The sequence below is a fragment of the Micrasema longulum genome, unplaced genomic scaffold (genome assembly GCF_059751315.1).
Source record: "Micrasema longulum isolate JH-2025_06_02 unplaced genomic scaffold, ASM5975131v1 h1tg000611l, whole genome shotgun sequence".
NCBI lineage: Eukaryota > Metazoa > Arthropoda > Insecta > Trichoptera > Brachycentridae > Micrasema > Micrasema longulum.
This window is the reverse complement of record NW_028277807.1, coordinates 262886-278418: the sequence shown is the minus strand read 5'-3', so window position 1 is coordinate 278418 and position 15533 is coordinate 262886. Positions and strand designations below refer to the sequence as shown.

At 32.4% G+C, this 15533-nt stretch overlaps 2 protein-coding genes across 8 annotated transcripts in view; one reads left to right on the top strand and one right to left on the bottom strand.

Annotated features, from left to right (window-relative positions):
- The first annotated feature begins 3144 nt into the window (after positions 1-3144).
- Positions 3145-10134, top strand: LOC148280137 (NEDD8-conjugating enzyme UBE2F-like). The gene is made up of 3 exons (XM_088228829.1): positions 3145-3714; positions 6653-6814; positions 9336-10134. Exons 1-3 carry the CDS (start codon positions 3436-3438, stop codon positions 9459-9461), a joined length of 567 nt encoding a protein of 188 aa, XP_088084955.1. The 5' UTR covers positions 3145-3435; the 3' UTR covers positions 9462-10134.
- The window catches only part of Obsc (Obscurin), a 156346-nt gene continuing 150424 nt past the window's right edge, over positions 9612-15533 (bottom strand). For all 7 annotated transcript variants that reach the window (XM_088228826.1, XM_088228821.1, XM_088228824.1 and 4 more), the window contains 9 exons: positions 15214-15451; positions 14632-14914; positions 14185-14483; positions 13080-13555; positions 12765-13001; positions 12519-12657; positions 10939-12364; positions 10529-10860; positions 9612-10072 (listed from right to left, as the gene is read on the bottom strand). In XM_088228826.1, the coding sequence (XP_088084952.1) occupies positions 9935-10072; positions 10529-10860; positions 10939-12364; positions 12519-12657; positions 12765-13001; positions 13080-13555; positions 14185-14483; positions 14632-14914; positions 15214-15451 (3568 nt within the window). In that variant the 3' untranslated portion in view covers positions 9612-9934. The remainder of the gene's footprint in view (positions 10073-10528; positions 10861-10938; positions 12365-12518; positions 12658-12764; positions 13002-13079; positions 13556-14184; positions 14484-14631; positions 14915-15213; positions 15452-15533) is intronic.

Here is a 15533-nt window from a genome sequence, read left to right as displayed (position 1 = left end):
TCAGAGATAATAATATAACGTGTGAGTTTACAATATTCCAACCCTACTATATATTTCTATCCATACCAACCAAAAAATAATATTTCGATAATTTGTTAAGCGCCTCTATCGCAAAAAATCACTTCAAAGGCATAGGTATTTAATAATAGTTAATAGTTATTGTCAATAGCAATTACTGGCTTTTTATAGGTAGGTTTATTTATGTATGTACTAATATATATATTTAAAAGTTTTATATAATACTTGTTAATCAAAATTATAGGTACCTTCAATAAAATTAGATATTAATACAATACAATACAATAATATTATATTTTATTTATGTATGCATTTTAACAGGTAGAAAAAAGTGCTTATAAGAATTTAGTAAAAGAAAAAATGCACTAAAAAATAGCAAACAAAAATGTAGTAATACAAACATGTGATAAAATTAGTTCCTCAAATTACAACCACCACCCATCACCAAACAATCCATTGAAGTAATTTTATTTGGCATTCATAAGTTATTGCTACTCTTCTCTTGGAAACATCGGTTTAGTTGGCCTCATATTTACATATGTGTCATCTCGCGAATTCGAAATTTAGCCTTACGCAATAGCAGTAAAGATGTATTTAGCTTGTTTCAAAAACTGAATTTACGTATTTCGTGTTATTTTATCCTATGTTCGTTATTTTCAAGCAAAACTCAACTATGGCGTTAGTTAAAATAATTTTGTTTTTACTTTCGGCACTTAGCATGTTTTTACAATATGATGAGTGATGTTGATCTTTAAGGATTCTTTATACATGTTCAAGTATAAATGCGTAAATTTGAAGTAGGTACCCACAGTGAATAACACAGTACGGGTTATGTTGGTTGCTAGTTTTTATCTTCATAATGTGTTGATATACTGCGAATTAAAATACATATTACTAGATGTGTAAAAGTAGATATGTATAGAATTTTAAAAAAGAAACATGTACCTTTTATGAAATTTATCAATAAAAAATAAAATAAAAATATTAAAATATATTAGGTACTGGTGAATAGCAATGATTTCTTAGTAAGGCTCAGACTCACTTGCTTCATATGCTCCTTTGTCCCTGCGTCAGAGATGAGACACGTCGGCATTCCGCATATAAAAAGGGAAATACTCATCAGTCGTACAAAAATGCCTGAGATGTACAAAATTGAAATATAAACCAAATTGTACTTCAAATAGAATGAAACCGGTTATAATTTAAATAATGACCTAAATTTTTGTATTTTTTTTGTAATAATTTAAGTTTTAATATATGTATTAAAACAGATTTTATTTTATTTCATTAGGGGTTCATATGTTTACAAACATATTACAATATGATTTGAAAACGTGTCTTCTGTTTAATTTAAAAAGTTGCCGGTGGGGCATCCGACTTTTGAAAAGACTACGGTGGGGCATGGCATAAAGAAGGTTGGGAAACATTGCCCTAGAGAGTGAAAAATTTTGGGATATTAATTTTTTCCATGCGACTAATTTTTGCTTCATAAATGGCAACACTGATGATTTAACGTCAAAAAATATGAATGCGTGAAATCAAACATGATTTTCATGATATGCAACTACTATGAGGAACAGGAAATCAAAATGATACAAATGGACTACAAAGAGAGAAAAATAAAATACTTAAGGGTCAGGTCACAAAAACATCACTTCGCGTAACCCAAATCAAAATGGATATCACTAATGATTGAATTGTTAATTCTATACGGATAGTTAGGTAAATATCTAAGGTTTACATTGATTGAAATTTTAAATTAAAATTTTCTAAATCCCATAAGAAATAAATTATGCAACTTACGTAAAACACATGAAAATGCATTTTATATATGCATCTTTGTGGCTATTGCAGACATTGAATTGCAAAATAATTCCATAATCCAAGACGAAATAAGTTAAATAATATTCTAAATGCATTGAAACTGCATCAAAGTAATTCAATTTTTACTGTAATTCAGTATGAAATTTTATTTACTGAATATTTTACATATATATATATATGCACCACAACAGGCCAGGAGGGCCAATCACAGTGTTATATTACATCACAGAACACCCAGACTTGAGGAAAATTGCATTTAATTTTTGTGTTCTTACCGGAAATCAAACCCGAAACCTTCCGTGTGTGAGTAAACCGTCTTGACCACTATACCACGGAGGCTGCTAAGCCGCCGTTGTGCATATATTTTTAATTTAAAAAATGTTATTCGCCAAAAAACCTTGTAAAATGTATTCCTCGGCACGGGATTTCCCAGTGTGGAATACATTATGTCCAAATCATGTATATTTTTCATCGATGAATTATAAAAAAATTAAGGTAGAATCTACCTTGCTTAAAAATATTTATTTATACATTCAGACTTCATTACTTTGTCGCCATTTTTTTTAATGTCAGTTATTTAATAAATAAATAAATATTGGTTTGTGATTTTACACTTTGTAAAAAATATTTATCTTTGTACGTCCAATAAAGTCAAATTTACCACACGCAACTCTGTCAGTGTTTGCCCCAAGCTTCCCAACGTTGAGTCATACTTGGCTAGAGCGAAAAAGTGTGTACGTGTATCGCTTAGTCCGTTTCGGTGGTATCGCGGCCTTAAGTAAATATATTACCTCCTTTATCTAGCAGCAACTAAAGAACTCTTTAAACAAACTCAACAATTAAATATGACTGAACTCTTTCAACTAGAGTCCTTAAAATTTATTAATAAATTAGCCAATAATGTAATTGTAGGAAATGAACTAAAATTTGAACATAATTGTTGTAAACACAATACGAAAATATCAGAACAGTATCATATACAACATTCTAAAACGAGACAAGGACAGTCTAGATAAATAAACCAGGGACTTAAGTTATACGATAAACTACCAGACAAAACTAAAAAAATAAATTAAAGATATTATTATTTAAAATAGAATATAATATTAAAAAATAATTATTTTTTTAAAAATTAATGTAATCCGTAAGGGTTCATAAAAAATGAATTCAAACAAAAAATTCGAAAAAACATCACCACTTCAATACACGATTATTTTTTTCTTAACTAACATCGATGTTTTGATGTTTTTTTAGCAATGTATCGATGTCTTGAAAACATCGATGTATCGTATCCATATCCCTATGAACAACACGATCCAACAAAATCTGTGGATGTGGATATCAAAAAGTGGTCGAAATATATCTTTGCAAAATCGTATTTTTTAGATTTTAAATCGCAATTGAATAAAAGGTTCAATTATGTATTCGAAAAATGTTTGTAAAAAGTTTTAACTACGAATGTGAAACATAAGTATATCAATACAACATTTCCTTTGTGTGTCTAATATTTTTTGATGAAAACTGTCAGAAGTTGACGTTTGAACTATTTTTTAAAAATAAATACTGATAAAATATATTAATGAATTATTAAAAATGATCACGTTAACAAAAAAGATTAAGAAAGACGCACCTGGAAATAAATCGGATGAACATGGAATTACGGACTATGCTAAAAGAGTTTCGATAAGGGACAAACTGCTGGTGAAGGAAGTTCAAGAAATGGAACAAAATTTACCCGTGACTTGTCGTGTTGTGTTTAGTGATCCAAATACACTTAGCGAATTCCATCTTACGGTTTGTCCTGACGAAGGGTACTGGTATGGTGGATCATTTAAATTCAGCATTTTAGTTACTGAAGAATACAACATGGCTGTAAGTATTCTTATTGCTTAATGTTAACAATTTTCTTACAGTTTTTTAATGATAACACTTGAAGTAATTTTATTTTACCGTTCACTGCTATGCCCTTCTATTATATTTCAGCCAACGCGCATTTCGTCTTCGGAAATAACCTCTATACTAGTTGTTATGCTTGTTTACTTACTAGTTGTTATGCTTGTTTGCTATGCTCATTATATGAACAATTTATAAGTGTACTTCCAAAAACAAAAGTGGAATCTTATTATCAAACCTGTTATGGGGTAAACATACTTTTAGTGTTAGATATGCCTCTAAATCAGACCTGATAAAACACAATAACGCTTTAAATAAAAAAAAGTAAACCTGAAGTTCATTGAAACAGAGAGAAAAAACAGTTTCCAAGGAATATGGAAGTCTAGGCATTTACCTGTTAATGGCTGTCATAAATTTAATTCTTCAAAACTCCCTAGGGAGTGAAATCCAGCCTTGTTTATCTATCATAGATTTAATATGTAATTAGTTATTAAATTTGGTTTTCTTCCTGTAGTACAAATATGAAAAAAATATCAAAATTCAGTATTATTTCTCGGTGGAGAAAGTCCATTTACATAATATTTCAGGTTCTCATATTTCTACCTTTAAGCACATCATTAATAGCACATAATTTTTCAGCTATTCCTTTTCTGTTCAAGGTGTTAGCTACCTCTTCATATAAACATGCACCTTCTCTAGCCATCTTCAAGAAACACCTGAAACATTACTATATATCCTTAGAATCCTGACCTCCCTGTATTTTATTGTGTTTTTAGATATATTTTTTTATCCCCTTTCCTTCCTTGGTTCCCTTTTCTCTCTCCAAACTCACGATCTGATTCCACATTCCTCATCCTTCAATATGTATAACATAATGTACTTTTATTTAAGTTAATATGTGCAAGCCGTATCTCCCCATTAAAAAATAGCCATTATTTTTAATCAATTGTTTTTTTTCCATGTATGTATCTTTTTTTATATATTTTAGTTTTTTAGTACAAATTTTTGACTAACTCTTCTTTTGACCAGTCTGTTTTTTTTTGGCTGGAAGATATTGCTTTTGGCAATAAGTCCGCCAAAGTATTGATTACTTGTACTTGAAGATTTAAACAAATAAAAAAAATAATGTCTGAACAGAAATAGATATATAAAAACATTAAATATAATATCTTGGGGTAATTACTACAACTAGGTAACTTCAATATCAGCATTTTTGAGTTACCCACTAAAAACACATATTTGTATCTTCCACTAAGATTGCTACAAATGGAGAAGTCATTATTCATTAAAATCATATTACAATGATTTTAATGCATAACTTGTTTAATTGTAGCATTATGTAGGAGGATAGAAAAATATGTTTTTAGTAGGTAACTCACAAATGCTGATTTTGAAGTTACCAAGTTGTAGTCCCCCGATATAAATTAGGTTCTTTTGCTCATTCATCAATATTTTGAATAGAAAGAGTATCACTATGATTTATAATTTTGCAAGAAGTACAAATATAACTAGAAAAAAGTATATTTGCGGTGTTTATATCTTCAGTGAACTCAAATAGTTTATAACCGGCGTCGTGGCTCAGTTGGTTAAACGGTCAACTGTGAAACTGGCATCGTGGGTACGATTCCTGCCAGTTGCAAGAAGAGAAAAATCCAACAAAGATTTTTTTTCGATTGGTCTGGGTGTTGTGGTGTAATTCATAACTTCCTTCCATATCCTTTCTTTCCCAGCTACTGACAAGCCTCTAAAATAGAGGTTTAAACGTTATTTCTTTAAAAAATATGGATATATTTTACATGCTGTCGATGTTATATTCTATATTAGGATGACTTCACGGTGGAAATCTATATTGAAATACTGTTTTTCATACACTAAGTACTCACCTTTTTTCTATGTCCAGGCGGATGAAGAATACCACTCTGTGAAATATAACCAAAACCCTAAAATGTTTTCAATTCTTAAAGTCCCGGGTTTGATTCCTGGCAGGGTGAATGTGAAATATTATTTTCAAGGGTTGTTTAAACTGCAATAGCTCATTGTTCCGGACTGGCACCTGAAGCATAAGACTGATCACCTCATCTTCATGTAACAGATGATCGAAATACATTGCATTTGGTTAACCGATGCAATGCCCAATGGACCACTTGGTGCAGAAAGGGGAAAATAAATATGAAACCATGGACATTGGACCCATGGACACATACGAGACAAATAACATAACAATTTGTATTTTTTCATCAAAACATCTCAACTTTAAACCAAAATAATCCAGGCCTTCATTTAAATTTACAAGTTGTATTATTCCGGGTACGGGTGCCATGAAACCATAGTTAGTTTTGAAGAAGAGTGATGAAGAGTGTTTCTATATTTAAATTTCAGTAAGTAATTGTGTGTAAATTTCAGTAACACATTTTATGTGGAGTATAATAGTGTTATTATTATTATTAGGTGCTTAACAGACATACTGCGATAAATTTCGATCTTGAAAAATTGCAAGTTGCAACCAGACATGCTCGACACTTGATGTTTGTCACTTGTCAGCGATGAATATTGTAGGAACTATCTTACAAATTAATGTAATATATTATATTTTTTATTATTACCAGGAATTTTCCTCTGAATCCTTTAAGCATGTCCCTGAAAGTACCGTGCATTTAATAAAATTATTAATATGAAACATTGTTTTTTCATATTAACGAAGGATTTCAGCAAGGGGTTTTTAAACATTTTGTATTAAGTAACACACAATTAACCGTCATAACTAATGTCATTGATATGTCATTTAATTAAGAATAATAAATAAGTAAGGTAATCTTAAATAATATAATTTTCATAAATTATAAAAAAATATAATGTTTTTCTTATGCATAAATTTTGCTAGTTTATTGTACTGGATTATCTTTTGTTTTAATTCCAGCCTCCAAAAGTGAAATGTTTAACTAAATTATGGCACCCCAATATAAGCGAAGATGGCGATATATGTTTATCTCTATTGAGGCAAAATTCTATAGATGGTCTCGGGTGGGCACCAACTAGAAGATTAAAAGATGTTGTTTGGGGCCTCAATTCCCTATTCACTGTAAGTTTTTGATCTTCCGTCCCTTTATTAAAATTATATAAGGGCATGAAATCTATTATAGTGTATGTATGTTGAATTTAGTAATTATCACTTTTTAATGAATAATTTTGTGTTGTATAAGTAAAATAAAGTAACGCATGTTTTTTTGTTGTCGTGATTGAACTTTTGATTGGTCTGATTCTTGTCAAACTAATGATTACAGTTGTTTTTTTTTTTACATTTGTGCTCTGTATCAATACATAAATGAATAAGGGAATGCTTTACGTATTGGGCTCTTTGTGAAACTATGAATTTACTGCATGACAAGGTTAGGGTAACATTATTTCCAGATACGATCTCGTTAATTAGCTTCCACAATCCTGTGTTTTTATGTCATTGGATTATTTCCTGTAGGGCTATGCTAATCGATGGCATTGGAAGCCAGTAAAACACGCACTATTTTGGAAATTATTGAAAAAAGTGGTTAGTAATTCAAACACAATAAAAAAAAAACTCATTCCAATAAATATTTGCTTCTTTCATTTTAATTTATTAAAGTTGCATCATGCATCATGCCATTAACTATTTAAAATATTAAGACAGTAAGATCAAAACACATGTAGATAGTGACATTTCTCTCTTATCCCTGAATTTACAATTTTTTTGATTACATACATGTAGTCAAACTTGGGGTGCTCATGGCGCTCAAATAGCGAGATCTCGGATATAATGAGGAAACATTTGTTAACATTTTAGTTTATGGTTTTCTCTATACATTTATTGGCTTTTAAAAAGAACTAATTCCCAGATATTTGGAACAAAAATATTATCAACAATTGCGCAAAAACTCTTCAATCGTTTAAAAACATCCGTTTTTAAATAAGAACCTAAGAAATAAAATCAGACGGCTAACTTAAGCCGCCAGGCATCGGGATCGGATTAGGTTTATGACAGTGTAAGTGTCTAAGGGCCGGTTGCATCAAAGTTGGTATGAATTTAGTTTAAAGTTAAATATTTAAACTTAGTTAAGGCTCAAAATCTGGTAACTGAAAAATTCCGTTGCATCAACATTATTTTAGTTAAGTTAAAGTTAAGAATGTTGCTACTGTAAAGGTTCAAGTTTCACCCTAAAAATTGTTGGGATTTTTGCGCAAGCACGTACATGTTTATTTACATGTAGCAATACACATGCCCCGCGACGCGTCTTTGGGCACAAACGTTTAAATTTGGTACCAATTTTCAGTATGTGCGAAAGGGCGAAGCAACACTGCGCATTCGGAGAAGAAAAGAACAAAAGGGACATTGCCCTTTTTGAACTAGATAAAAAATTAAAAGAGCAAAAGCTAAAACAAAACGAAGAACTTTTTACTCTAGAAATAGAGCAAAAAAAGGACATTTTTCGGGCAACTATAGCAGCTTTAAATGCCCAGAGTTAGCTGAGCTCAATCTAGCTCTATTTAAAAATAAATAAACACCATTTCAATACAGTGATGATTTAGATTTATTTTACACCACGCCGCTGATGATCAAGTCCTGTGTTTTGAAAAATAAATTTCAAATAATTATTAGTTCTTCACTTTTTTGACATTCGAAATCTTGCGATAAAGTCGGACTCTTTCCACAAAAAATGGTCCGTTCGTGGTTTGAACAGTTTTTTTTTTCGGTTTAGAATATACTCGATGATAAATTCGTCATCGGAAGACGAAAAATCAGATAAAATTGACATTTCGTGCAACTTTTCACAGATCGATCTATAGATTTCAACACTTACGACGCTTTTTTGACAGATGGCAGATCGCATTTAACTTTAAACTTAACTTTAAACGGTCCCCTGGCGGCCGGTCAAATAAAAGTAACTTTTTTGTTAATATTTAGTTAACTTTTTTTGATGCAATGCATTTTGACATAAAAGTAACTTTTATTTGATTTTAGCCCTGACTTTAACTTAACTTTTGTCGATGCAACCGGCCCTAAGTATTGGTGTTTTGCTGATAACATAAAAAAAGTATCACATATGGCTGAAATTGCATGTAAAAAATCCAAGCTTTGTGAACCTAAATACCGGCTCGGCGCTTTATTACAATTTACAAATTCTTTTATACTTTATGAATGACTTTCTTGGTTTTAGGGGTTTTGCAATGTTTTTTTAAAAAAAAAAATGTTTTAGGGTCAATACATAGTAAACATTGCAACAAGCCCTGTAGATGCCTAGACTTCTATTATTACCTTCTAAAATTTTCTTCATCTCTGTGTAATATGTTAGTAGTAAACATTACAAGTGGGTTATGTCAGATCAGTTCTAGAGCAGATCAGTTAAAAACTAACCCTTGAATTATTAACATGTATACAGGAATTGTCTCACTTGAATTATAATGAATAACCACCAAGTTAGCGCTTCAAATACAAATGTTATATTTATTTTACCTTTTCTGAAGTTTAAACCTATATTTATATAAAAGTCTCGATTTTTATTTCATTTCTTGAAACTGGTTGACAAGTCAATTCAACAAATAGGTGAATAACATAAATTTGTTTCTTACAGGATCTACTAAATTTCGAAGATCCATTAAATATTGATGCAGCTGAATTATATCAAAAAGATAAAAATGAATTTCAAACAATAGTTAAGGAATATATGCTAAACGGTAAAACGAATCAAAGTAACTAGTAGGTAGGTAATATTTAGATAGCTATTCAATTAACTTGGTTTTTTGTTCCCTTTAATTTATTTTGCTCCTGTAATTCCATGACTTAATAATGTGTTGCTGACTTCAAATTGACAGATTAATCAAAATGTTTGTAAATAAATATCGAGGCATTATAAATCATTAATTTATTTATTCTTAAAGTAATTTAATTTACATAATATAAATAACAAAAAAGGCAATGTGAAGAACCAACATGAAAGGGAAGAATTTAGATTTTGGACTTTCATATAAAATACTGATGACTAGATAATATTATGCATTAAAAAGTGTAATAAAGATTATCATAACACATTTGCTTGAATATAGTTTCGAGATTGTCACATTTGTTTATACATAATTGCACTTTTGGTATATTTTATCAACAATACTAAGCTCATTATGTTTGACTCTTGATACTCGTTAAACATTAGAGTAGGCATTAGTAGTGAAGAAGTTAGAAGGATGTGATGAGCTCTTCCTGTATACTGTTTGAGCGAGTTATCCTGGGTGTGTTGTTTCCGAAAGCTCCTGATAGTGAATCTGATTTAGTAGCTTCCTTAGCCTTTTGATTATGATATTCTTCCGAAAATTCCTACAAATGTGTGCAACATTGTTATTTATCAATACAAAAATTATAAAATGACTGAAAACTTATTTTATTTACCAATATTTTATTTTTCTCCCAATACTATGTAAATAGACCATTCAAATTTATTTTTTATTGATATTTTTTTGTGGGATTCCATTGCGAATTTTGATAAAAGCTTTAAATATTTAATTGACCAAATAGCTCTTTCACCGCATTATTTGTTAATTTTTTTTATTTATTAATAAATTTCATAAAAGATACATGTTTCAAAAAAATTCTATACATATCTACTTTTACACGTCTAGTAAATGTTATCACTGTAACTCTCCAAAAAAGAGACTAACTCTTGTGCTTGGAGAGTGACTTAAACTGTATTATTTAATTAGAAATGTTGATTAAAATCCATTATAAATATGATCTTAAAGTTCATAATATATATTAACAAAATAAAAATTGTACCTTTAATCTATTACCGAGGAATACAGCTCTCTCTCTCTTTTTGATCATGAAATCACTGGCCATTAGCCACCTATGGTCATGACATTCTTCCGCTAGAGGCCTCTTAGATGGAGTCCTCTTGAATACAAACATTAAGAATCTTGTAGCTTCTTGACTCAATTCCTTATAAAGGTGCTCAAATCGGAATCTTACATAACTTATGTTTTGTTTTGTTTCGGCTTCATCCACACCGCGGAATGGAGATACACCTGATAACATTATATATGCGAGTACTCCAACAGACCAAATGTCTGTCTGTGGATAAGCCGGTTCATCATTCACTGTTTCTGGGGCTGTAAAGAAAAACTCAAATTAACATTGTTTTCTCTAATTTTGACATTAAAACTATTTATGTTGTAATAAAATATTACCCATGTATTCTAAGCTTCCTACATGTGGTACAGTAGTTCCAAGTTTACTGACTTTGTAAGCGGATCCAAAATCTACCAGCTTAATTTGTACTGATCTTACTGATGCCATAACTACATTATCTGGCTGAAGATCCAAGTGTGAAAATCCCCGCCAGTGTAAATATTGAAGAGCGTCCAATATTTGGGAAATCACCGTTGATACCATTTGTTCTGTGTATTCGTGTCTACTAGATAAATAAGTTAATATATCTGCTCCTTGAAGTTTTTCGAGGATTAAAACAGCGACTGAAGTGTTGGGTGCTTTGTATGCGGCTAATAGATTTCCTATTCTTTCGTGCCTTAAACGTCTCAAGCACTCGTACTCTCTGGCAACTTGGTCATTTGTCTCAGAATGGCATTCCAAGAGTTTTGCTATTACTACTGCGTCGGTCGCTTTATCGATGCCTTTAACTACAACAGAGAATTTTCCCCTGGATAGTTCAGAAATGAAACTATATTTGTCCGTTAAATTACTTTCTGAACTCCACTCAATGGGAGTTTCTTCGCAAGAGTAATCTAGTTTTGGCTTTTCTTCATCTAAAATAATGGCTTGTCCAGATTCTGTAATTTGTTGTAAATGTTTCATGGCTCTTGTTATCTGAATTTTTGCACCTCCTTCTTCCTTGGTCTTGATTAATTTTGTAGGAATTCCTTTTTCACTCCAACCAATACAATTACGAGCTGCCAAGCGGAATTGATGACTAACATTTGGGTTGAGATCCTTGACTAGATAAAATTCATGATCGATATTGCTAGCAACATCAATCCAATCTACCTTATCACCTTCTTTGTATTGTAAGCTGTAACATAGAACTGCAGAGTTTCCATCATCCTTGGGTTGTTTCCACCTGAGTAGTACTTCTGTGTCCGATGTTTCAGTAGCTGTAGGGCTATCAGGCGCGTCAGGGACAGATGCTTGAACAACACGTGTCCTTGCCACAGTCTGACCTACCCTGTTACGAGCGACTACTTTGTAAATTCCCACATCGTGGTGGAGAGCTGGATTAAACTTAAGAATAGACCTTCCATCTTCGTCAGTTGTTATCTTAACCCTGTTTCCTTCAGCAATAACCATATCGTTTTTGAACCACTGAATGATTGGTTTTGGTTCTCCAACAGCGAAGCAAACCAGTTCTGCAGGATGATTATCTAAAATTGGAAGAATTTGGGGTTTTTCCCTGAAGAATGGCAATTGGCCATCTTTTTTGGACTCTATTATAGCTTCTGCTTCAGCATAGCTATCCAGTCTAGATCCTAGTTCATGACGAATTCTCCTTAAAGTATAAGTATCCGCTGATCCATATTTATTGATGCGATCCTTACGTTCATCGTCAATTTCTTCATCCATGACATCGGTGAATCGTCGTCGCTCACGAATTATTGGTGTCTAAAAAATGTAATGATCTGTTTATATAATGTAATTTTTTATTTTCAATTAATAATTTAATTTTTAAAAAATCAAATCCCTACAACATTATGGTAATTTTAAAGAGCCTCAATACAATAATTTAATCTCTAAATTCTTATAATAAATTCATTACCCTCCAGTCATAAGTATCGGATACAGAACTACTGAATCCTGGGCTACGATTAGTTGCCACCTTCATGTATTCACGCAGACGGACAGGGAAGTCAACATCTCGCAATTGTAAGAGATAAGTATCTGGACCATTTTGGTAGCTGAAACAAAGATATGGTATCATCAAATTATTGATACGTCTAACAGCCATACTAAAAATTATTTTGAGTTTTAAATTTTATACAGATTGGTTGTGTAAGATACTTACTGACTCTCAGACTTGATTAGACCAATCTCATAATCAGGGTGTTCATAAACATGTGTATTATTTTCGTATGTGCCAGGATGACGAGGAGAACGAGGAGAACGTGATGGCCTATCTGGACTTCCTTCAGGAGTATAAACATGGCCTGGAGGGTACACCATTCGAGATGGATGCTCGAAAGCTCCACTCAGTGGGCGTCTCCTGAACCACGTGCGACAAGATGCATTACTTATCCAGTTTCTGTAAAATGAATGACGTGTATATTATGAAACATTTCATGTGTGAAAGAAATCTGATTGCTTTGTATGGGTATAGTACCTGTAAGAGTTGTAGTAATTTTTCAGCTTATCGGTGCTGATTTGGTATGCATCATGAGGCAACTTATCGGCATACAACAGCCAGGGATGTCTAAGAGCTGTTTTAACATCCATACGACCTTCCGATTGGTAAACCAATAGTTTGGAAATAAAGTCCTTAGCTTCTGAGCTAATTCGGCTCCACCACTCTGTTTCCCTGAACTCCCACTTGCCTTCTTTAATGTTGGTTAGAGTTTCCCTATCGTTCATTCCTTTGAATGGAGAGTGTCCTCCTAGGAAGATATAAGTGATGATTCCGAGACTCCACATGTCGGTGCTAAGTCCGACTCCCTCATTGTTAGCAATCTCGGGTGATACAAATTCTGGCATTCCATAGTCTAGATTGGCCAACTTTCCATACTGTATGCGACGTGAAAGACCAAAGTCACAGATCTTTAAGTCATCACCGCCTGGATGTGAAATTAATAAATCTCCGATCTTCAGTTATGAAACAAAAAAATATTTATTATTTATTTATTTATTTACTTAAAGGCAGTTTATTACACTTTATTTACATAAGTCCTAACTCCATGGGACTAAAAGTCCTGTGTTGAGTTCGGACAAGCAATTAGTTGACACAGACACAAGATTATATCATCACAAATATTATATAGGATCAAAAAACACAACAAATGATAACAATATAAAACAAATATATGCCACATCAAAATGGTAAACAATAAACTCAAACATTTGGAAAATCATCAAGGAGTTTCCCACTCAAATCTCTCCCACTAAGGAAAATCCAGTCCTTGACTCCTCTCTTGAAAATAGTTTTTGTCCTTGAGAGCTTAATACGCTCTTCCAAAATATTGAACACTCTCAGTGCAATAAAGGAGAGATGTCTCTGAGAAAAAGTCGTACAGGTTTTGGGTATGAAATTTGTGTTCTGGGAAAACCTCGTAACTAAAACTTAATCTAAGTTTATAGTACTTACTTTGTGTATTTACAATATTATTGATATGTATTTATTAAATCAGAATAGCAAATATTTAAAAAAAACTATGAGTTAGGAATGTTATTATGTACAGTCAAAAATATGTTTTAAAGAATGAATAATAACTAACCGTCAAGCCCATGTGACCAATGTTGAGGTCATGCATATGGTCCAACCCCCAAAGTATCTGCCTTATATATCCTGCTATTTCTCCTTCTGTGAAGTGAGTCTGCTTAAGCAGATTATCCCTGACCAATTCTCCACCGGCTGCCAGCTCTGTGACGAGGTGTAGAGTACGATTAGTCTCGTAAGCGTCATGGAGACGGATCAACTTGCGGTGATTCAGAGAGTTCATGATTTCCATCTCGTTCCACATGAATGGTCGCAGATCTGTCTTGCCATACATTATCTTTGTTGCATAATTACGACCTGAAAAAGAGATAGAGGTTTTCCAATTTAAAATGTGTTTATCTACCTATCATTATTGTGAAAAGGGGATTTTGAATTTGATGTACGGAGATGAAGTCAATTCTATTCTTGAAATCTGAAATTACATGAATCTAAATGTAGTACTTGCCAGTTAGTCTCTCCACAGCATGATAAGTGACACCTTGTGTGCCACGACCCAACTCGTCGCCCAAATCGTACAAGTCTTCAAAAGGCTTAGATTTAGGCTTTATTGTGGGTGCCTTGGTGTAAGTTCTGTAGGAATACTCTTGTTCATTTTCCTCTATATGAACCATCGCTGATGAGCTTACTGCGCCAGCAACATTTCTCGCACTGAGAGAATATAATCCTTCATCTTTTAGTATGGCATCGTTGATTATTAAGATGCTTGTATCAGGTTCAATAAATTGGATCTGAAAAATAAACTTTAGTTTGAGAACTCTTAGAAAGAACAATATTTTGAGCATGTCAAAATGTTTGTACACGGGGCTAGGTTCCATCCCCTAGGGAGTTTTCAGGATTTAAATTTATTGCAATAGATATGGAAAAAAAATTATGCCTAGACTTCCTTATTCCTTTCTCAAAAATGTTTTACCTCTGTTGTGACACATTTTAATCTTAGAAATATTTTGTTGGCTCCTGTTCCCATTCTTTCCCGGGAAATTTCAACTACCACTTTTTTCCCCAATGTTTGTATTCTGTATTTTATTACCTTAATTCGACTGCTAGCTGCAAGAGGTTGCCAATCTTTGTACCATTTCAATTCTGGATAGGGTACGCCTGTCACTCTTGCCTCTAGACGACCAGACTTGCGAACCATGATGATGGTTTCATCAGGACGTTGGATAAATACTGGGTACTCTGCAATATCGAGGCGTACTCTCTGTCTAGCTTCTCCGTGTTCATTACTAGCAACAGCTTCATACATTCCAACATCCCTTTCCAACATTCTAAAATTTCAGGTTGAAAATAGTTTATTGATTTATCTTAGCTAATTTTTGTTATAAATGGTTTCATTGAAATCAGTTTTAA

What these genes read in the sequence shown, in the direction of transcription:
- LOC148280137 (XM_088228829.1), top strand. Translation starts at nt 3,436, where the DNA reads ATGATCACGTTAACAAAAAAGATTAAGAAAGACGCACCTGGAAATAAA. An exon ending in CTGAAGAATACAACATGGCT is followed by an intron (nt 3,715 to 6,652) that starts GTAAGTATTCTT and finishes TTTTAATTCCAG; the next exon opens with CCTCCAAAAGTGAAATGTTT. An exon ending in GCCTCAATTCCCTATTCACT is followed by an intron (nt 6,815 to 9,335) that starts GTAAGTTTTTGA and finishes TGTTTCTTACAG; the next exon opens with GATCTACTAAATTTCGAAGA.